The sequence below is a fragment of the Cydia splendana genome, chromosome 10, assembly GCF_910591565.1.
Source record: "Cydia splendana chromosome 10, ilCydSple1.2, whole genome shotgun sequence".
Lineage (NCBI taxonomy): Eukaryota > Metazoa > Arthropoda > Insecta > Lepidoptera > Tortricidae > Cydia > Cydia splendana.
The window spans coordinates 1,835,969-1,859,616 of record NC_085969.1 but is presented as its reverse complement, the minus strand read 5'-3'; the positions used below and the strand labels follow the sequence as shown (position 1 = coordinate 1,859,616).

At 37.5% G+C, this 23,648-nt stretch overlaps 2 protein-coding genes across 2 annotated transcripts in view; one reads left to right on the top strand and one right to left on the bottom strand.

The window, feature by feature from the left end:
• Positions 1–23,648, bottom strand: part of LOC134794115 (syntaxin-binding protein 5-like) — a 346,598-nt gene that overhangs the window by 30,021 nt on the left and 292,929 nt on the right. Inside the window, exon 2 of the mRNA XM_063765822.1 lies at positions 16,251–16,348. Within this exon, the coding sequence (XP_063621892.1) occupies positions 16,251–16,348 (98 nt within the window). The remainder of the gene's footprint in view (positions 1–16,250; positions 16,349–23,648) is intronic.
• On the top strand, positions 18,303–22,641 carry LOC134794113 (basic juvenile hormone-suppressible protein 1-like). Its single transcript, XM_063765820.1, has 5 exons — positions 18,303–18,435; positions 19,259–19,392; positions 20,214–21,050; positions 21,205–21,365; positions 21,533–22,641. The coding sequence occupies exons 1-5, from the start codon at positions 18,336–18,338 to the stop codon at positions 22,575–22,577; spliced, it is 2,277 nt and encodes a 758-aa protein (XP_063621890.1). The 5' UTR covers positions 18,303–18,335; the 3' UTR covers positions 22,578–22,641.

Below are 23,648 nucleotides of genomic sequence, written 5' to 3'. Positions count from 1 at the left end.
TTGTTTTTTATGTGAATTTCATAATTTAAATACCTATTATTTAATCTTAATACCATTCCATTAGCTGACCAAGGGCGGGTTTAAATTCAGCAAGCTGTACCCGCACCTTTTTCATTACTTACACAATTTGTTACACAATGTTTAGATTAATACTTACCTACTTACTCCTAATACCTAAGATGGACTAATTACCTACCTAACCCTTATACTATACCTAAGAACTTATGTAAAAAGTAATGAAATAAACGCATTTGTATTTTTTGTATTTGTTTTTGTAAATTACGCTTATTAATGTACCGAAAAGCTATTTCTATTTATCCTCCAAATTTTATTGAAATCTGACGAATAAATCGACAACAAATTAAAAATCGCCCCAACAGGTTGTTCACCACTGCTTTTAATGTATGTAACATTTGATACAAATTATTATTAGGAGTACTTTGCCGTTGGCGCTTTTTACGTAGTTTGAAGGACACCTGTGAATGTAATCAGGCTTCTGGAAATGAGTTATCAGACTCTTTCTATGTGCCATAGGAGTAGGCATTGTGGGCTTAAATGTTAGAGTAAGTTTAGCTAAGTTTCAAACACAATGCAAATGGACGGACGGAAAACAATCATGACCGGATATTCGTTTATTACCTTAAAAATTTACGAGCAAACCTGTAGAACGACCCCTGGTCTAATTTGTAACGATCTTTCGAGTGATTGCAAATACCCTTAATCAAGTGAGAGAGAGCTACTGGTAGCAAGGAGGGTAATTAATTAGCTAGATGAGGAGTTATGGCTTTTGCGAAAGCCCCACAGTAAGCTAAACATATAGTAGTTGTGTTTAATTTCGTACTAATAATACAAATGCATTTATTTCATTACTCTTTTACATCTGTTCTTAGGTATAATATAAGGGTTAGGTAGGTAATTAGTCCATCTTAGGTATAAAGAGTAAGTAGGTAAGTATATATCTAAACATTGTGCAACAAATTGTGTGAGTGATGAAAAAGGTGCGGGTACAGCTTGCTGGATTTAAACCCGCCTTTAGTCAGCCAATTGGAATGGTATGATAACCCAATAATGATCCTAGTTAAGTAAATATATTAAGCAAAGCTGATGGATACTCGTGGACCTATAACCTCGACCTATAACCTCGATGATTGCATATTAATCGATGACATTTTTTACGTATGGTATGTTGAGATGAGAGCTGTGGTAAGAACTATGTATAATCCAAAATTTAGTCAAGTATATACGAGTATGTTTGTGCAGATGTGACTTTCATTATAAATTCGTACCTAGTGCTAAAGCAAATTTTTATAATTGGAAGAAAAAACTCAGACAAAACCAAAAAGAACATTGTTATTGATACGTTCTCCTCATTTCGCATTGAATTTGTGGACTAGTATAGTACCTAGCCCTAGTGTAAACATTCGACAACGTGACGTGACGTGACGTTTGCGTTAAGTGTCATTTTGTGTGGGATTTTGAGTTTCCAAAACATCCCGTTAGGCGCGCTGTTCAAATTCCCATATAAAAATAGACATAACGCAAACGACGCACGTTACGCTATCGAATGAAATTTACACTAGGGGTTCTGGACTATAGAGGTTTTACGGTAGGTACAATATCTAAACAAAAAAAAACAACGGGTTGCTCTCCGGGAGTGCCGGCAGAAGTGAAAACTCAACGACATTGTAACTCAAAATATTAATAACAGCGCCATCTAGTGCAAAATGTCTTCAGCACTATGTATAATTGAGGTTAACGCCATTACGTCGCATTACTTGAAACCTCTAAGCACGTCACTGTGAGTACTACAGTTATATTAATACCAGTTTGAGGGAAACTCACTAGATTGCAATTAAATCAAAAAAAGAAAAACACAATGACATTGTCCGTCACACGTGACGTCACGCAAGCGCCCTGCGCCGCCTAAACGAAACAGCAGGCTCAGGCAAACATTTTCGCCGCGCGATAGAAAGAGAGGGTTACGCCTTACGCTGTCTCGAGTTTGACATTTTTTCCCCACCTCAAAAAGTGCACAGCGCCGCTAAAGAAGTTTTCACTTCAAAAATATTGATTATAAGCCGATTTTCTCGTTCTACATAGTCATCCGATCTTACAAAAACGTAGGCATTACTTTTCGTCAGCTTAACAAATTGCCAAATTATAAAAATGTTAAAGGCGAAATTGGAAAAGTTGGCCAAAGTGCTGCCCGTTCTTATTGACTCATTGGAAAAGAAATTGACTTCATTATAAATTGATGAAAAGAACCGTGGGGCAGATTTGAGCCGCTATAGACCACTTTTAAATAAGTATAATTTACAGACAAATGAAATAAATGAACACGGGGTTCCCAGGGGTTCTAGCTGAGATGACAGTCATTGGTAGAAATTGCCAATCGAAATTTAAATAATGTATGAGTCACGTGACTTTTCGTAGCATCTGTCATCCCGATACATTATTTAATTTTTGTTTGGACTCTGTCGATATACTATTGTCATCTTGGATATACATCACTCTACGTGTAAACTCTTTATTGTACAAATAGACAATAAAAAGAACATTCAATTAGTAAGAAATACAAAGGCGAACTTCGGTCGGTTTGATTAATATTGCCAAAATAAATATAAAATATCTGAATGCGCATGGACATCATGAAAATAGTAGCCACAAAGTTTTTACTGAATAAAAAAATACATAATTATTTGTAAACTAGCTTTTGCCCGCGACTTCGTCTGCGTGGAATTAGTGACAGCAGCTAAAGTAGGTCTAGCGCCTGGGTAATGCTAATAGCAATCATTCAATTCGCGCATTGCTTTACTTCAATTATTAGGCATTATTTAATTCATTAACTCTTTCAATTCCACCCCCCTTTGCACTCTCTTCAGGGATGATTTCTGACATAAACACTATCCTATGTCCTTCCCCGGGACTCAAACTATCTCTATACCAAATATCAAATAAATCGGTTCAGCGGCTTAAGCGTGAAGAGGTAACAGACAGACAGACAGACACACTTTCGCCTTTATAATATTAGTATTTATAATATTAGTATGGATTATTAAAAATAATATAACTTTATTTAACCTCATTTTTAATAAGTATGAAAGAGAAAAAAATTGGGTAATTAATTCCGCACGCTCGACCTTAATATTTAATTCGAAAAAGATTAATTTCCCCCAATCTGTTGGCTGGGCCTTTAATAACTTCGTTTTATTAGAGTTGACAGGAGCCCGTGTAGCCCACGACACGCATAAATCAGTCCAAGGAAACGCTAAATTAAAAAAAAAACTCGCTAACAGGATCAGAACTTGTAATTACGAGATTTAAAAGTTACTTTTAACTTGTTCGAGAGAAATGAAGAAATAAACCTTCCTGAGTTACAGCATACAGCTTTTAAAAAACAAGAAGTTTTATTTCAGGAAATTCTGGCGACCGACAGTGTGGGATTTTGCCTTAGTTGCGGACAAAAGGCAAAATCCCACACTGTGCGACCGTTCCTTGATTTTGCTTCTAGATCTAACAGATTATAGGAGCAAAATTACTAAATAAGCCAGTAAGGCAAGAAAATATAAACAGTAATGTTTAATATTAAGAAACTTTTGGCACAATTCTACTAAATAACAACATTCCAAGTAACAATAAAATAAGGAAAGAAAACAGACACAGTTTTAAACGACAAAAAAACAACGATTAATGCTTATTACAGAGCTCGCACAGCATCGGTTCTTAAACAGGATAATAACCAGATTCCATGAATTAATATTAAACTCTGCCTATTAACAAAATAAATTACAAATGGCGGTAAAAAGATTCGGTTTTGGCGGAGTGTTTCTTTTCAGAGAAATCGCTGAAATCGCGAGCAAATTAGAGATTAGCTTCTTATTAAGTTTCAAAAAAGGTTTGGCAAAAATGAGAATTTCGCGAGTATTTTTAAATATTCTGAGAAGAAAATGGAGTAGACATTTTGCTGATAACAAGAATTTTCCAGTTTTTGTTTTATGAACGAGAACTGTTGTTATCTACACTTTCTATGCGAAAATACTACTTGTTCAAAAATGATGTTATCTCTCCATTATTACAAAACACCCACAAATTTTACCAATTAATATAATTTCAGACGGAACACTTTTCATTAAAGGTTACGTTTAGGTTATAAACTCTGTAGAGGAAAGTATAATAATTTTTAGCATTGGGTTAACAGCACATTATTACATAAAGGTAAGGTAGATACGAGAAAATTTAAAGAATACTTAAGACTCAACAAACTCAGGAGCGTTTCAGAATAACTTGTAACTTTTAACCTCAGCGCAACATCTTTTACTTATCCACAACTCAACAAAGAACCTAAGCTTATTTTACTTACAAAAAGCTTTTGAGTTCGCAACTGCGGTAAGTGCAAATTAAAATAATAATTGACGTAGACTCGACCAAAAAAACCTCAAGTACAAGGCGCCCGGGACTTTATTACATGACAGGTCAATTTAGAAAATGATTACTTATAGGTAATCATAATGAGGTGTAACTCCCATCTCAACTCCTAAATTACTATTAATTGGCAATTTAACCTATATTGAGACAAAAAGTAAGAGCTTAACATAAGTTATTCGCAACACAAATTTAAAGAAAAATGTACTGACAAATCGCGAAAGAAGGCTTAAGGCCATGAATTTAACCCGTTCACGCCTTCCAAACGCTTTCCCCAACACCCTTTACAAAACGTCGCATTGAAATACAGACTTACTGTCGCTTACGTGTTTTCCACATGTAGAAAAGAGTAATAAATCTTAAGTCGCGTTGCTGACTAAGCATTTGCCGCTGGCGCGACGCCAACGCCGCCTAGCATCAACGGTGTCGGATCAGATTGCCTTTCCGGGATGTCTCTGTGTCGCCAAGTCTTTGTTAGGTACGATCGTACGAGCAAGATCCAATCGCACACCGAGCGCAGGTGAATTTGATCAGGTTCACCAATATAAGAGCGTTTTTTGCTTACTCATCATTGTTACGGATCTCTAGGGCCATTTAAAGTGGTCTAGTCGAAAACTATTCGGTCGTAAAAGCGATGAGAATACACGATCTGCAATCAAAGTCACGGCTTTGATCTAAGTTGCCGGTTCGTTTTATTAGTTCAAAGAGAAAAAAGGAACAAAGATGTATTTATAAATAAACGTTTATATACCTTCTTGGAATTTTTCTTTTTATATCTTAAGCTCGAGTGGAAATTTTCAATGCAACGTACCTATATAGCTAGGTGGCATCTTCAAAACAAGTAAAACCCAGAAGTTTTAAGACACTGGTTAGTAAAAAATATTATCAGACCAAAAGAATGTTTGAATGCTGGGCAAGGGTCTTCCCTCTTTGCCGCCATTTTGCGCCTACTCTGTTTTCTGTATTGATCTATACAAGTATCTCTCTCTGTATTGATATACGAGTATACACTTCCATACGCAACATAAATAAACAACAGTGTTTTTTATTCACATAGTATATCGCCAAATACGGGTTAAACCGACGTTCACTCCTACAGTCTCTGAAAAAACAAACGAAACGCAAACCATAAACTAGCACAAACTCCCACGCAAATTCCCCGAAACTCGCGGTAAAGAAACTCCCAACCCAACGACACGACATCGACAGTTTTTAAACAATCCCACGTAAAAGTTCCCACGCTACAGTCGCAACTCGACAGCGACATACTCGCGACACGAGACCGACACGACGCGACAGGTACCGCGCTGGAGCGCTGCCAGTAAGAAAATTGCACAATTTAGATAGCGGCCATAACCCGTGATGGCTTCTGGTGTCTGCGGAATTAATGGAAGACTTGCCTGGAATTCTGCAAGTTTAAAGAAAGGAATATAGTTGTGATTCGGTGGTACAATAAACGGTAATTTTGCAAGTTTGTAAGTCATTTTTGCAGCCTAGCCCAGTACTTAGTTGACCGTAGCGTTATCGAAGATCTTCGTTTTAACTCGGGCATTTTGAATTCGTATGTCCGGATGTTCTCCTCTACAAGTCGCAATTCTTACCCAATTCTCGTGAAATTTTGTAGCCAGATTCTATGATTAAATAAATTTTTTTGTCGATCTATTTTTTGGGAATTTTTAAAATGCCGAATTTGGCATAAAAGACTTATGCGTCAATAGCGTCTATGGAGCTTAAGACTTGTGTGAATTTACTGTGATAACGTAACGAACTACTCAACGAACTAAGTATTTTTCACTGTTACATTTTCTAAGCTTAACGCGAGGTGACACTTCACAGAGCCACTATAGGTAGTAGTAACAATTACCATCGCCCATTCATACCTGCAGCAGCAGATGGGTTGAAAGTATGTTGCCGACCGGTATCGGTCCGGGAATATCACGGGCGACAGTTCATTCCTGACTAATGTGTTCCATTACTTCGCGTCGGTGGCGGGGTGTCAAACCGCGGTTGGTTTGGCTTTTACCTACACTATTGTCACTAAACAGGCAAGCAAGCAAGTTCTATGAGTTATCTCCACTGCTAAGTATAACCATCACAAAGATCTTTTCTTTATCAAAAATCTAAATAATACCGACAAAAATTCACCCTAAATTATACCTTATCTCTTTCATATTCCATTCACATGAATGACCTAACTTTTAGCGTGATTTTATTCATAAAGCAACAGCGACCTTCCTCGGAACACAAAAGGTTGCCCTAAACGTCCCACAGGATACTGTCCTAAACGGGTAATGGGGGGGTCGCTTTTCCTTACCCTTTGCAATGTAAATTGAACTTTGTGTCAAGCTAGCAGGACTGATTTTGGTGTGTTTGGACGAGTGTTTTTGTAAATTGAAGAAGTGTTATGTCAGTGAAACGAAATGTAAAGAAAGTTGCATTTAAAGATTTTTGAGTTGAAATTTTACAAGAATAGAAGGTATATTTTTATGACGAGTTTATAGGATGCTGTCCTAAACGTGTAATGGGGAGGGGGGGCGCTTTTCCTTAACCTTTGCAACGTAAATTATGCTTTGTGTCAAGCTATTAGCAGGACTGATGATTACCTATTTTTGTAAGTTGAAGACGTGTTATGTCATCTAAAAATAATATCAAGCAAGTAGCAGTAATAAAGGTGTTTCAGTTGTCGAAATTTAAGATAATGTAAGTGAAAATGAATCTTGCAAAATGATAAAAACCTTAATATACTTTTTTTGAACATGAAGTATGAGTACTTATATTTACTACTTAATTAACACCCTCACACATGTACTCGTGCTCGTCTACACATAACACAAATTATGTTGTTATAGTCACATAATGAATAGAAAGAGTAAAATGCCACTATATGTTAGTTTACTTTTTATATGATACATCCCGTAAGTTTGTGTATCTGACCTGACTAGAGTTTTCCACTCACTACTGGAAGGTTAGCTGGAAAAGATCCCTTATAGGGATAAGTTCGCTTTTGTACTTCCATTACTGTAATTGTATTTTTGTTGACCTGTGTTGTGCACAATAAAGTGGGTCTACTAAGTGGGTCAAAAACAAAACTGGGTTCGCGTCTTTCCTGTAGACATACACAAGAGTTAAGGACTATTAAGGTTAATTTTCTTATTTAACCCTTATCCACGTGTAAAGGTCCTCCTTTTATTTAGAGAACTATGATAAAATCATCAACCACAGGAGAGAAAACTAGCGTGTTCGCGCGAACTGTACATTTTTCTCTCCTGTGGGCAATAGTTAACAGCTTGTGGACATGTAAGTAATGATTTTATCACAGTTCTCTGAATAAAAGGAGGACCTTTTCACGTGGATAAGAAAATTAACCTTTATAGCCCTTAACTCTTGTGTATGTCTACAGGAAAGACGCGAACACAGTTTTGTTTTTGACCCAAGTACTATTACTACTTCTACTACTACTACTATTAATTTATAAAGATTTCTTTAGTACTTCTTAATCCTTTGCCCGGGCAACGATACGATTCATACAGCGATCGGAAACACGAGAGCAGCATATTCAGCCCGTAATACTCTGTGGAGAGCCAATATTGAAATGTTCCTTTAGTGTTATGATCAGGTTATGATAGACTAACTCCGATGGAATCCACGTTATTAAGCATTTATCTTACGGTCTCTAGACACTACGTATAGGCACAATTTTACTTGTAAATGACTTCACCGATCAGTTACATCCTATAAATATATCTAGTATAAGAGCCTGTGAATTTTGCAATATAACAACGCAAAACCCTAAAATGGAGACTTAACTAAAAAGAACGCTTGCGCTCTCATTGGTAGTCGTACGGTCAAAGAATTTAATTTCAGTACCATTTCGTAGCTTCTTACCGTGACAATAGTGGGTATGACGACCCTAGCGACTTTCAATTTCAATGTCTATTTGCAACCAAGTAGATACGGTAGACACATGCACCTTAATGCTAGGGATACGTAACTACTAGGACCCGGATGGGGCTTAGCAAAATAAGGTTTTAAAATATTCCTAATCTAGACTTCATTAGGAATCGTTATTCATTCATATTGATTGTCACTGTCACAAGGTACAAAATGGTACGCAAATTAATGTACAATCGGCGAGCTCAGAGGAGTTTTTACAGCTTTTCAATTACTTGATTATTGAGTCCTGATCCTAGTCCTAGATTGTATCTATCCTGATATTTTAATTAAGCTGATTATTTAATTAATTTGAATGTTATATAAAAACTGAATACCTATTGCTTAATAACTGACTGAAAAAAATGACTATGACTATGACTAGTCCTCATATAAGCTCCGTCTATTGGGTGTAATCTGTGAATATTATGTTCCAGACACGCTCGGAAATTGGTTTCTGCCGAGCCGTATAAGCTACATTGGTATAACACGACCAACAGCATAAACTTAATTACCGATACATGATCATTGATATGCAGATACTACTATATCCAGTACAGCATCAAACAGATAGGGACGGCCAAATATATTATAACATAACACACATAACATGTAGAAGTAAGGATGTGTTTTGATTTATTTGAGCTTACCATGGGGCTTAGTCAATTTGTGTAAAAATGTCCTACATATAATGTTTATTTATTTATTTATATACCCAGAGCACCTATTTAAGAACTGCGATGGAGGTTATTTTTGAGCTGGTCACACTTCTATAATATGTGCCCAACAGTGAAACACATTTTTTCGGCGGATGGCGATGACAATTTAGTTGTTACGTCTAGAGGTCACAGTAGGTACACAAGTCCGCTTAAGAAAAAGTCTCGAGTTCGCACACGATGGGAACACACAGGTATCGAGTAGCTTTGATCACGACACGTAAACAGTGTAAACACTTTGTTCTCAAATTAGAGCGTTATTCGAGAATACACAGACCTTGTGACATGAGATAATTAATGCTTACTTTAGGCTAATTAAGGCATCGATTGCTCTGTTTACTGACCGAGCGAAAGCGAAGGTATGCGTTTAAGCTTGGGAAGAATTCGTTTGTAGGTATGTCCGGATGTTCCCGTCTACGGGTCGCATTTTTCAGCCGATTCTTGTGAAATTTGGTGCAGGTGAGCAGGCTGGATAATTATTCATAACATATATTTTTTTGTCGTTTGAGTTTTTGAAGCGGTGGTGGCCGAGTGGATCTGACGTCAGATCTTCAATTCGGAAGTCGCGGGTTCAAATCCTGGCTCGTACCAATGAGTTTTTCGGAACTTATTATGTAAGGAATATCATTTCATATTATTTACCACTAGCTTTTCGGTGAAGGAAAACATCTTGAGGAAGCCTGCATACATCCGCGAAGAAATTTAAAGGTGTATGTGAAGTCCCCAACCCGCATTGGGTCAGCGTGGGGACTATAGCTCAAACCCTCTCATGCTTGAGAGGAGGCCTGTGCCCAGCAGTGGGACGTATATAGGCTAAATTATTTTAATTATATTCAGTTTTTGGATATATTTTAAATGGCGGAGCTTCCGAGGTCTACAGCTCACAGAGCTATAGAATAAAAAAAATATTTACTTAGATAATTGCATATCGATAGGTACAGTCACCCGCAATAATATGTTCCTCTTTGAAGGCGGCAAAAATATGTGACACGCTCTTATTGCTCTACAAATAAGATCGTGTCAGATATTTTTGCGGCCTTTGTTGTGTAACATATTATTGCAGGTGACTGTACCATCGATAATGTGCAGTTTACAGATTTCCAAGAATAAGGTAGCCTATATCCATCCCAAGTTGATTTAGAAGTTTAGTCGTGAACATATTATAGTATGGACTTATGACATGAAATCAATGATGGAACAAATAAATCATTACTTTGTTTATTGGAGACTGTAAAAAACATCACAAAGTTCAGTATGATGCAATTGCACTTAAGATGTTATCATTGTCTTGTTTATAGGATGACAAAATAGAGAGCAATAAACAACTTGCATAGACAAAGTTGCAAATAAAAAGGTTATATTTATCAATTTTAGTAGCGAAATGCAAAATGATATCACTAAACTGATTGTAAATGTGTTGTATGAACCCACAGGTGTGTTCATAATGTCTGCGAACTTTTACTATCAAGATGAACTACACCAGGTACATGTACAGTCGACGTCAAAGATATGTTTACACTTTTCGCCTTATAAGGAGTAAGGTGCAAAAGTGTAAACATATATTTGACGTCGACTGTACTTGCGAGCACACCAGCGACAGCAAGGGCCATATTAAATATAATATCTGAGAGATCGAGCTTTGCTCGGAAAACATATAAAAACTCAAAAATACGCGTTTTCCCAGAGATAACACCTAGCTAGATCGATTTATTGCCCCCGAAAACCCCCATATAGCAAATTTCATCGAAATCAAATTACATCGAAATATATATATCTATATATAAATAAATATACAAGAATTGCTCGTTTAAAGGTGCTAGATTAACCCGTTTTAATATATTTAAAATGTCTATGCCTCACGGATGTTTTGTTATTAAGATAGGAACGAAGATAGGGCAGTCGCCGTGGCTATTCGTTCATGGAGTTTTATTATTACCTAACTACGTAATTATACATTTGTAATAAAGGATACTCGAATGAAAAATAACCTGTTAAGAAGTGACCGATTATCCTATTTTCAAAGACTAGAGTCAATGGAAAAAGCTTACAATCGAAGGCTATACTTTTCACCAAGACACTGACCGGTTTGGAGCGCTCAGCAAATACTGCGTGCTTCGGGAAGGCTTTTAGGGCTCAACTCTTGAACGCCGGCTAAACGTCCGGACTTTAGCCGGATAATCTAGGGCTGTACGGCAGATATGGCCGGAACATGCCCGGTTGTGCCATACAGGAATATAGACAATCATTAATAAACTGCGCGTATACAAACTCAACAAACGGTACTTCTCCATACTTTTGTTTGTCTAGGCTAAACTGTAACTAAATACCCAACTAATAATCTGATTATACACCGTATTTTTATTGAATTCCGTTAACTTCGGGGTATGGTTAAGTACGTTTAAGAGAACTAAATGGCATAGTTAATAAAAAAAAATGCTTTAAAAAAAAGTTTAAAAATAATTAAATGTAGCATATAGCGTTGTTGTAACACGGGAATTAAATTTAACTCAACCAAACAATTGAAATATGTGACATATCAATGTTATTTCGAACATTGATCGACCGAGATTGTACTTAAGTTTAATAGCAAATGTATGAACTCAATCTAAACACTAATCAATATGTAAACCGGCCCTAAGGCAAGTGTACACGCTTGTAGAGGCCTTATAGGAAAAAAATAAATTGAGTCGCTTAAATTCAAACTCGGGTAAATCCATCTGTCAGATTATGCGATTTTGGTATTAAGAAAAGGTAATATGGTTGAGATTTGCTGAGAGGGTCGAATGGATTTACCCGAGTTTGAAGTTAAGCGACACAATTATTGATTATCTCCGAAATGGACTTAATTAGAATATCGGTGTCTTTGAGAAAGTTACTTGATTTAAGCTCAGGAATGCACCCTTGAAAATAACGGAAATCAAAAAAAAAACACGGTGTATAAAGGACCATGGGCAACTTTGTATGGAACCTGGACCCAACACCAACAGAAATGAGAGTAAGGTCATTAGATAGGTATTTCTATGTACTTCATTTTTTTCTATGGGCACCAATCGGAATTCCATTGCAGAACTGAGATATTGGTATTTTAGCCAAAATGTCGTGACCCTTATTACCTAGGCAATAGAGTCCAAGTAAGTAAATTAATTGATGCAGGGTAGATGTTCGCGCACTGCCGGGCGAGCACACCGAATGATTTGCCGCGCTCGCCCGGCGGTGGACTCTATTGCCTAGGTAATAAGGGTGACGACATTTTGACTAATACACCAAATTCACAGTTCTGCAATGGAATTCCGATTGGTGCCCATAGAACGAAATGAAGTACAGAAAAATACCTATCTAATGACCTAACTCTCAACTCTGTTGGTTTTGGGGCCATTTTGACGCATAGACGCCCTAATATCATAAGTCATAACGAATTTAACCGTCCGCCGCCAAGGCAGAAAGAATAAGGCGTTAAGGTAGACAGGTTAACAAAACTTAAGTTTTAATGTGAATGAAGATTTTTAAAGGTGAGTTCGTGACTTATGTACACTGAGCGTAATATATTATTGCAGGTGACTGTAAAGATATTATGGTCGTATTTCTATGTGACAAAGTAATAATGACGGTGTCTGTCTCTTTCAATTGTCTGGAGTCAAAAACGACCCTTTTTTTATCATGTGGATAAAGCCATCCATAATACGCCTGCTGGTAACCCTACCTGAGATGAGACCGTCGCCGGCTTCCACTATTTTTAAGTGACTCAATTTCGCCGCTTTATTTTCCTCCGTAGCTAAACTGATGATAATTCTTAGAGCTCTGCTAGAGGTTAACTCTATTTTGTACGTTAGGGGTCATCCATTAATTACGTCACACGAAATTCTAGGTTTTTTACCCCTCCCCCCCTCCTTGTCACACTTGGTCACATTTGGCAAACCCCTCCCCCCTGGTGTGACGTCACATTTCTTCAACGAAATTGGCAAATATTTATTTAATATTTTATCAAAGTATTTTTGACAAAAGAAATATTAGTAATTTTATAACCCAAAACTGATTAAGAAATAAAATTAAACGAATATAAACGATTATCGTTTCAAAACCTTGTTATTTAAATGATAATTAGCGTATAAAATAATTTAAATACATTTTCGGTTACTGATGACGTTAAAGTGACGTCACAAAGTGTATGACTCCCCCCTCCCCCTAAACGTGTGATGTAATTAATGGATGACCCCTTAGACGTATTAATCATAATCATATCATTAATCTTTATTTGCAATAGATATAGTATTTTACAGATCTTAGGCTAATATATACAGGTCCATATATCTAGACTTAAATAAGTCATGCAAATTTTACTTTTTTACTCGCTAAAATAACCTAGATGTTAAGTACTTACATTATTAAAATATTCAGTTGTACTATAAAAACATTTGTTAACCAGCCAAGTAAATAATTTGTACCTTAATTTTTTGAATGAAGGGAGATAGATTGACAGATATAATAGAGACTATACGACTCATGAACTTTTCGTTTTAATTGCGACAAATAATAATAAAGTTAGTTCAAGCTTGTTGTTTCAACCTTTCAATGGAAAGGTACGATATACTTATTTTAATTGGTTCAAAGCGGATTCATAAAAACTATTTATTGTTTGTTTCCTAATATAGCCTAAACAAATAACCAATAAAGATTAATTTATCTAACATGACGTATGTTTTCGCAACCGCGCTACATGAAAAACATCGATAAAAATGCAGATCACAACAAATATTATTCAGTACCTAAAGTTAATCACCTCTAGTTACAGTTATTGCTCTCATATTGATAACTATTAACTTACATTGTAAATAACTTGTTGCTATGCTTTGCTTTAATCTGTATTCAGATTTTATTAGGGTTCCGTACCCAAAATAGCAAAAACGGAAACCTTATAGTTTCGTTATATCTGTCCGTCCGTCTAACTGTTCTTTACTCAAAAACTATTAAATTCAATGTGGAACATACGTATTTTGACAAGCCAATATTTACTTGAGAAGGCATTACATACATCACACTAAAGATGTTTTTTTCATTACTTATAATTATGTTCATCTTAACTAGACTATGTATTAAACAAAGTCCCTTGCCGCGTCTGTCTGTTTGTGTGTATGTATGTTCGCGATAAACTCAAAATCTACTGAATGGATTTTCATGCGGTTTTCGCCTATCAATAGAGTAATTCTTGAGGAAGGTTTAGGTTAATAATTTATTACGGTTTTGTGTAACCCGTGCGAAGCCGGGGCGGGTCGCTAGTTACTTTTAACAAATAACTTCCATCTTAAGGTCTTTTGATTTAGAAAAAACTTATGAAGAAAATCGCTTCGAAAGTCCAACACAATGCTAAACCCGATAAGCCGAGAAAATGGGTTTTGGAAATTAAGACAATAGTTATGTGCCGTGCATGGAGTTCTTATTACTAGTAGTACTAAACGGGATTGACCGCTCATCCCTCGAAATAAGTCGCTTAACTTCAAACTCGGATAAGTCCAACTGTCAGATATTTCGATTTTGGTACTGCGCCATATATGTATTTTGCGGTCACTGAACAAGTTGACTCAAACGTCAACTTTTGACAATCTGAGTTGCCGCAAAATGTATGGAGCTGTACAGCGCCATCTCTTTAACCTGTCAAATTCGAAGCACGAAATTGTCTTAGATTTTCGGTATCTTACTCAATCAGTGTATCTATGCTAATAAAGAATGGATTTATCCGGGTTTGAAGTTAAGCGACACATTATGCACCTGACTTACGTAAGAATAGTTCAGGACCTCTTGACTTTCTCCGATTACACTCTATGAAACAACACTCAGATACCGCAAAGGTGATTAAGATAACCTACAGACAAATAAAAACCAACTCAATGGTTATCATGATAGAGTACAATTTTGTACAACTCTTTGTTTAATCATTCAATAAGCTGCTTTAAAGCATTGTATTAAGGTTTAATTTTGCCCGTTCGTTTAGTTAAGGAGGGTCAGTAAGCGACTAGGTATGAAATTTGTTTATAGTTAAGTATTATAATGTTGCGCTTGGCAACGGTTAATTGGTCAACGGTCAGATAAGTATTTGTAATTGGAAAGATTTTGATTTTGAGTTTTTAAAACTCCTCTCGTTTTAGGTACCTACAAAAAAACCCTACTCTCATTAGTCTCATTACGTTCAGTTCGATAAAATAATTCATAAACTTATATACCTACAGATGTTCAAGTTGCAGAGAGTTTTATAGGAAACCTTCATTTTGGTAACGGAAAATTTCCATCACATACAAAATATTTAAAGTTTCCAAAATTATCCAATGTGGAAATTACGCAATTTTGGAACTTAGCGCCGGCACATCAGTACTTATTAGTAAAGTCGTTTATAAATAGTAGATATTCCTATTCACTACTTAATTAACGAGATGGGAGCAAGGTTAATAATAACCGTTATAACTAGTGCGGGATGGGCCAAGATGCAATATGGGCCAAGGACACATTAAGATTAAATTTTTCTTTTGTGTTCCAGAAAGTTCAGGGAAAGTTACGACAGCAGAAATGTCCACAATTAGCATAGAATGGAATTCATTCAACCACTTCATTACGACCGGTTTTTCCCGGTTTTTTTTTTATAACACTTATAACGCAACTCAAAATTAGGTATAGGTACTAAAATTTCAAAAATGTTAATTTCCTTTTTCGTATTTGGGTCGATCAACTATTTCTAGTTGTTATTCTGTCCTATCAGCCAGGAGACAATAGCAGCATAGTTTGTTAGAAAAACTGCTGTACATTGTACAATGTTCCAAAAACATGCTTTTAGTCGATGTCCCATTATGGAAAGGCCTTATAAGTACCACAAAAATGCAAGTTTGGTTCATTTAAATACGAAAAAACTAGGATTTTAAGAGTGACCCAGGGAACCGTAACCATGGCAACGAGAAAAAGTTGATTAACCCATTTATGATTCCGATAGAATATTTATCTTCGAACGAAATTACGCTATTTTATAGGTACCTATAAAATACCTTAATCCTGTCATTCACATTCAAACAAAAAGTAGCTAGAGGCACTATTCGGCAGAAAACCGCAAATAGCACTCTGAACTGTTTCGTAAACTACCGTAACTCTTGTCTTACCTCTTACTCTAGTCTACAGCGTTACTACCGTGTTAGAAAAGGATACATTCTGAGGTTGCCGCTCTTGTCGCCTATGGCGAGCAGCTTCTGTATGGGGTCCCATGCTAGCGCGGTTGGCGAGAATGGGAAACCGTGTCGGAATGTCTGAAACAAAAGAAAGTGACCGTTAGCTTCAGTTTAATTAAGGCATAATGTACTAATAGTTTGCTATCGTAACAACCAGGGATGTAACGGATGAGGTGTTATCGGAACCGAAAACGGAAACAGATGTTTTCAATTTAGTTTAACGGAACCGAAAACGGAAACGGAACCGATAACGGAAACGGAACCGAAAACGGAACCGGAACCAGAATCGGAGCCTGACTTTTTAACGATGTATTCGTTTTCCCCTTTCTAGAATAAACCTTCAGACAAAGTTTACACTTAGCCGTGTCCCCACTAAGTTCATCAAAATAGTTCCAAATCGAACTTGATTTCGGCTTCGTTGTGCGTTTTTTTACACACTAACATTCACCACACACACTATACACACACTCAGTAGTGCACAACAGAACACATACGATTTTAATTTTAATAACACGAATAAAACAAAGTATACAAAACAAACAACAAATTAGCATAGCACGTGGCAAGCGGGGCGATGAGCGAATGACTGGTATGGATCTGTTTGTTTTTGATGTACGCCGCCGCCGCGCGAAGCATTGACATCCGTTATAACTTCCGTTTCAAACATAACGGAACCGGAACAGAAACGGATGTGTAATACCAAACAGAAGTTCCGTCTTAACGGAAACGGAACCGGAGCTCCGTAACAGCCCTGGTAACAACTACGAAAATGTTACCTCAAAATTTATAAATAAATAATTATTACAGTACATATGGTCCTACTTTCCCGCACTAGAGCACTTTCCGTGCGTATGTCAAGTTTAAAGGGCCACATGTACTGTAAAACGTTGTTCGTGTCGATTTAAACCACTCCCTCCGGTCGTGTTTTAATTTATCGCCACTCGTTTCGAATTTCCTCTTTTCCGCACTTGTATTGTAAATAACTATTTCCAATTGCTAGTCAGTAGCTACTCTATTCGCTTAGATTTTATAACTGTATGTGTACCCTTGTCATCAAAATATTTCACATAAATACCTAATAATTACAATCATGACTTTAGTAAAATGTAAAAAAAATAATGGAAGTTAACATTTAACAAACGAAAATATATAACAATGGGGAAAGGAACCATTGTTCGGGTCTCGTGATTAAAAAGTTTCTTGTTGCTCACAAACTCAAGTTTTCCTTTGCTTTGTCAAGGGCGGTACGGACGCCCACATAATAAATATACCTATAGATAAATATTTGTCAATGCTTTTTAAATATAAACCAAGTAAATCGTATAAGTATTTAATTAGCTTTTAGGGTTTATTTTGATACTTTGTATTTTAATTTGCCGTATAGTTTTGCAGTGTCTTAGTAGCAATATACTATAATGGTGTATAACACTCAATCTATTCGTATGATGGCGCTTGTTGTTGCCTTAACGATTATTACAACTACACAGAAGATCAAATGATTAATGTATTGTAGGCTTAAAATATTCCATTAAAATGGGATTTATTTGAAAAGGTGAAATTTTAAACCATTTTCACAAAGTCGAAGCTTGACAAAACAATTATCTTACAGGAAAATATTACGACAATAAAAAAAATTTAAACAACATCAATGTCGATTATTTCGCCTAAATATTTATGTCATTCGCAATGCAACTAGTCCTACTTTTAACTAGTTTAAACTAGATGGTAATTGGGTAGAACTAACTGGACATTCTACATAATAGTATACCTGTTTCCATTGTAAGCTCTACCTCAAACACATGCGCTTTGTAGACCGTTCCTACAGTAAATTTGCCCACTAAGTGCTATGCACTTTCTGATTATCAAACTCAACTGAACCAGTAGCAATCAGTTCCAATGCATTGATAAATCACATACTCGCAAAATAACCTTTATAATCAACGAGATAAGGTATACAGTTATCACTTTTAAGTTTGTTTTCTCCACCTCACCTGATGATAAGACGAGTCTACGAGTATAAAAGGGGGTAGCGGCAAGGCAGAAGCACAGTCGTCGAGCAGCAACCATGAGGGTACTGATATTTGCGGCTATCGTCGCCGCCGCGGCGGCCTCGGTCGTCCCTACTGATAAGTTGGACACCATCACCATCGGAAAGGACACCCTCGGTGAGTTTTATATTTAATTCTTTTAAATTACAATTTGTTACGAAAATTGCATGAAAGTCACCGTGTGCATCGCTACATTTCTGCTCGTTATATTAATAAGATGGGTGGAAGGTGGAAGGATGTAGTAATTTCATGATATCCCTTTGAAAAAAAGACTTTGATTAATTACCAAGATATATAAGTTTTCCGTTTTTGACGTCTTTAAAAGATCTTGATTAATATTAGCTTTGTAGATTTTTAATTAATTTTAAATACATTTAAGTATTTTTTTGTATAATTGTATACCTTATGAAGTACAGAAATAAATATTTATTTATTTAAAATTGTGTTATTAATCTTAATGTTGAAACTTGATTGAATGCATTGGCGATTAATAAGTAATTTATATTTCAGTTAGGTATCTTTTTTAAACAAACAAATTATGTCTCCTTAAAAAAGCTCTTTTTTCTCTTGTGTAACACCAAAATAATAATCTCGTAGAGCCTTGAAATATTAATAAAGTTACAAGCGTAACAGTTGAAATGAATTTATAAATGTTATGGTTTAAATTTTAAGTGTGTTTTTGAGCTGAACGAGTAATTAAATATGCATGTTACTTAGTCCAGAAGTATTTAGCCTTTATCCCTTAATAAATACACAAGTTTTTGATACCAAAGCTTAAGAGCACCAATGCTTTGTAACGAATGTTTTGAACTTTTGATATAAGTCAGGTGATATTTTTTTATGAATCCTTTTACGAAGTGCGGCTGTGTGCCCCGTCTGCATACGTCTTCTTACTTATAAAATATCAAGCAGGATAACTCTAATCTCCATCATTTTACAGTGAATGTGGACGTCAAAGTCCGGGAGATGTGCATCCTGAAACTGCTGCGTCACATCCTGCAGCCCACGATGTACGAGGACATCCGCACCGTCGCCCGCGAGTGGTCGATTGAGGACAACATGGACAAATACCTGGTGAGGACTCAGGCTTGGGTCTTCCCAGATATATCTACGCGTATTCGGCAAAATCTGATAGGAAAAATCGTTATGTCCGCGCAATAAGAGCGAAAAAGCTGAAAGCTGGAAAAGAGCCGAACGACAACTTTTTCGCTCTTATGGCGCGGACATAAAACTTTTTCCTATCGGATTTTGGCGTTTCCGCGTCGACATAAATACTATGTGGGGGAACCGGCCTTGGGTACTTGGGGACCTTTGCTTCGGTTTTGCAGCGATTTAATATTGTTAAGTCGTTATTTGTAAACGCAAAAATAATAGATAGAAAACTGTTTTCATGAAAAGAGGCGTGCTAATTTATAAGAATAAGGAGATAAAGGATTACTCCATATCCTATAGGTAGTTTCTTTTAATGTTAACGCATTTTGAAACCTTTTAATTAGTCTTCTGAAAATTGTGTTTTCTTATGTTGAAATAAACTTATAATACGATATACGGCGAATAATCTACATACTAGACTTATATCGACCGGGATATAGAGCGTGATTACCTTTTGTATTGTTTTCGAGCTCCCGGAAAAATCCAGCATAAGTCTAGTGAAACTAACCGTGAATCATTTAAAACTGTTATTGAATCATCTACCTAAATTCAGAATTAGCTTATAGAGCTTGATATAATGGCACCGTAGGTATTTGTGTTTCGACGAGTACGTGCAAATTATTGACACATAATTGAATGAAACATAATATCGTATAATATTTAACTCCCCACAACGCATACAAGTCCTCTAATAGTAAGAGCTAGTTTAGTAGTTTCTAAAGTGACTTGTATTTCCGTTGCAGAAAACCGACGTCGTCAAGAAGTTCGTCGAAACTTTCAAGCTGGGTTTGCTGCCCCGCGGCGAGGTGTTCGTCCACACCAACGAGAAGCACATCAAACAGGCCATCAGGGTGTTCCGCATCCTCTACTTCGCCAAGGACTTTGACGTCTTCATCAAGACTTGTTGTTGGCTCCGCGAGCGTATAAACGGAGGCATGTTCACCTACGCCCTCACCGCTGCCGTCTTCCACCGCGTCGACTGCCGCGGCATCGTCCTCCCTGCCCCCTACGAAATCTACCCCTACTTCTTCGTCGATACCGACGTCATCCAAAAGGCCCTCGTTCTGAAGATGAGCAAACTCAACATCGACAATGTCTTAATGAACTACTGGGGGATCAAAATCGTCAAGGACAAGAACATCTGTCTCATCGACGCCCGTAAAGGTCTGCGCACTGTCATGGGTAAGGAGGACAAGATCACCTACTTCACTGAGGATGTAGATCTAAACACCTACTACTACTACTTGCACATGAACTACCCCTACTGGATGGACAATGAAGTGTACGGTCTGCACAAGGAGCGCCGCGGTGAGGTCATGATGTACGCCGGGCAGCAACTGCTCGCTAGATACAGACTTGAGCGCCTGAGCCACGGCATGTGCGACATCAAGATGATCAAATGGGACGAGAAGATCAAGGGAGGCTACTGGCCCAAGCTCCGCCTGCACAACGGCTATGACATGCCCGCCCGCGTCGGCAACGTCATGCTGCTCAACGATGACAATCTGAAGGTGAAACTGGTCTGCGATGATGTTGAAAAGATCATCCGTCAAGCTATCCTCACCGGTAAAATGGAACGCGTAAGTTTATTTTGTATTCTTGAATTAATCATTTCACCTTTGAACAGAGCTACTAAAGGAATACTCGTAAAACAATTTTCTGATTGGGGTAAATTTCTCTTGTCTTGTAAAATTTAACAAGAATAATAATAACAACTTAAAATATGTCTCTTAGCGCGACGGAACCGTGATCACCCTGAAGAAGGCCGAAGACTACGAGTACCTGGCGCGTCTGCTGGTCGGCGGCATGGGCATGCTCAACGACGACGCCAAGGTCATCCACATCACCAACCTGCTCAAGAAGATGTTCACCTACAGCCTGTACAACGTTGACAAGTAAGTACTTATTGAGACAAATAATCCCGATGAAACCTAACAGAAACAACAGAAACCGTATTTCGCAATATTTGTAGGCTGAATATTGTAGCCAAATGAAAATTAACTATTTTCCTAAAATCTGAAAATCAAGGTACATTATTCACACTTCATATGTCTTTTTGCAGGGAAACCTACGTCCCTACCGCCATTGACATGTACACGACCTGCCTTCGCGACCCGCTGTACTGGCGCCTGATGAAGCGCGTCCACGAGATGGGACATCTCTTCAAGGCCATCCTGCCTAAATACACCCGCGAGGAGCTCACCTACCCCGGAGTCAAGGTCGAGAGCATCAGCACCGACAAACTCGTCACCTTCATGGACGAATACGACATCGACATCAACAACGCCATGTACCTCGATGACAGCGAGATGAAGAAGAAGAACATGGATATGATCATGATCGCCCGCCAGCGCCGTCTCAACAACCGCCCCTTCAAGGTCACCGTCGACGTCGTCTCCGACAAGGCCGCCGACTGCATCGTCCGCATCTTCATCGGTCCCAAATACGACTGCATGGGGCGTCTCCTCGACGTCAACACGAAACGCCTCGACATGATCGAGATCGACAGCTTCCTATACAAACTGGATACCGGCAAGAACACTATCGTCCGCAAATCAATCGAGATGCACGGCGTGATCGAGGACAGGCCGATGACCCGTCTTATAATGGATAAGGATCTTGGTTTGGACACGAACGTCGGTGTGGACGTGCGCGACCGCGTGACGGTAGACAGCTGGTGGCATAAGACTCGTCGTGGTTTCCCGTCTCGCCTGTTGCTGCCTCTCGGTTATAAGGGCGGTCTGGAGCTGCAGATGTTCGTGATCGTGACGCCCGTGCGCACCGGCCTGACGATCCCCACCGTCGACATGACCATCATGAAGGAGCGCCGCACCTGCTTCTGGACGACTTGCGTTGACACGATGCCTCTCGGCTTCCCGTTCGACCGCGAGATCGACTACACCCGCTTCTTCACTCCCAACATGCTGTTCACGGACATCCTTGTGTTCCGCAAGGACATGGACCTCGCCAACGTGAACAAGGACGTGGACATGTCCAACATGGTGATGCGCCGCGACGACCTCACCATCCTGGACAAGGACATGCTGATGCACAGAAGCTACAAGGACGTGATGCTAATGAGCATCGACAAGATGATGCGAATGTAAATTTATATTTAACCCTCTATTTAATTTTAAGTAATGTGAATGTAATAAAATGCCTTGAGCAATATTTTTTTGTTTTTGTGACTGGCAGTACAATCCTATATTACTTTAAATTAACTTATGTGAAACTTGTGAAAGGTATACCTAAATATAAAGTTTCAAACAACTAGTTTCATACAATGCTGCATACAACATCTTTTTAAATAAATAAATCAACATTGTAGCCGTATAAATAAAACTAAATGGTCATGGGTTCTTATGAAATTTAAAAATATAATTTAATTTGTATGTGATTTCGGCTTTCATGTAATAAATAAATAAATTATCTAACCAATTGAAAATGTTTCGAAAAACTCTAAGCAGAGACTGGTAGAGAATGCTTCAAGGCATTAAGTCCGCCTTTTGTACTCTTTACTTGTTCTTGTGCAATAAAGTTTAAAATAAATAAGCACTTAAAGCTGAGCTTAGAGCAAATTATGAAATACAGATTTTTGTAAAAGTACTTATTTACGTGTGAAATCATTTAGAGTTTCCAGAAGAAGTTGTACAGTCAAGTGTAAAAATATGGGTGCACTCATCATACCTACTCAAAAATATGTCCCATAGCTCTTACGTCAGCGAATTAAGAACTATGAGACATATTTTTGAGTAAGTTGTATGCATCCATATTTTAACACTTAACCGTACACAACATGAAACGGTTTTTCGTGTACCTATCACTTTATATAGAAGCTTCTATTTAACTTGTTTGTTGTATATCGGGTCAAATCTTGCAAACTAAATCAGAGCCACTTTTCCCATTATTCGATTGAGTTGAAATTTAATAGACGTGTAAGTTGGGTGACATTGCAATATTATGGTACCATCGAGCTGATCTGATGATGGACACAGAGGAGTTAGCCATAGGAACTCTGTGACAAAACAATGCAACCTCATTGTGTTTGGGTTTATTAGAAGTGTCTCCTTGAATATATTAGTTGCCTGTTGAAAGAGTCTGCGATAAAATTTTGATCAAAAAGGATTTTGTTTAGGGTTATTTAGACTCAGAATCACGAGTACTATCGAATGAGACAA

Coding starts and splice junctions, on each gene's coding strand:
- LOC134794113 (XM_063765820.1), top strand. CDS start 18,336: ATGAGGGTACTGATATTTGCGGCTATCGTCGCCGCCGCGGCGGCCTCG. Junction 21,051..21,204: donor TCACCGGTAAAATGGAACGC/GTAAGTTTATTT, acceptor TATGTCTCTTAG/CGCGACGGAACCGTGATCAC. Junction 21,366..21,532: donor AGCCTGTACAACGTTGACAA/GTAAGTACTTAT, acceptor GTCTTTTTGCAG/GGAAACCTACGTCCCTACCG.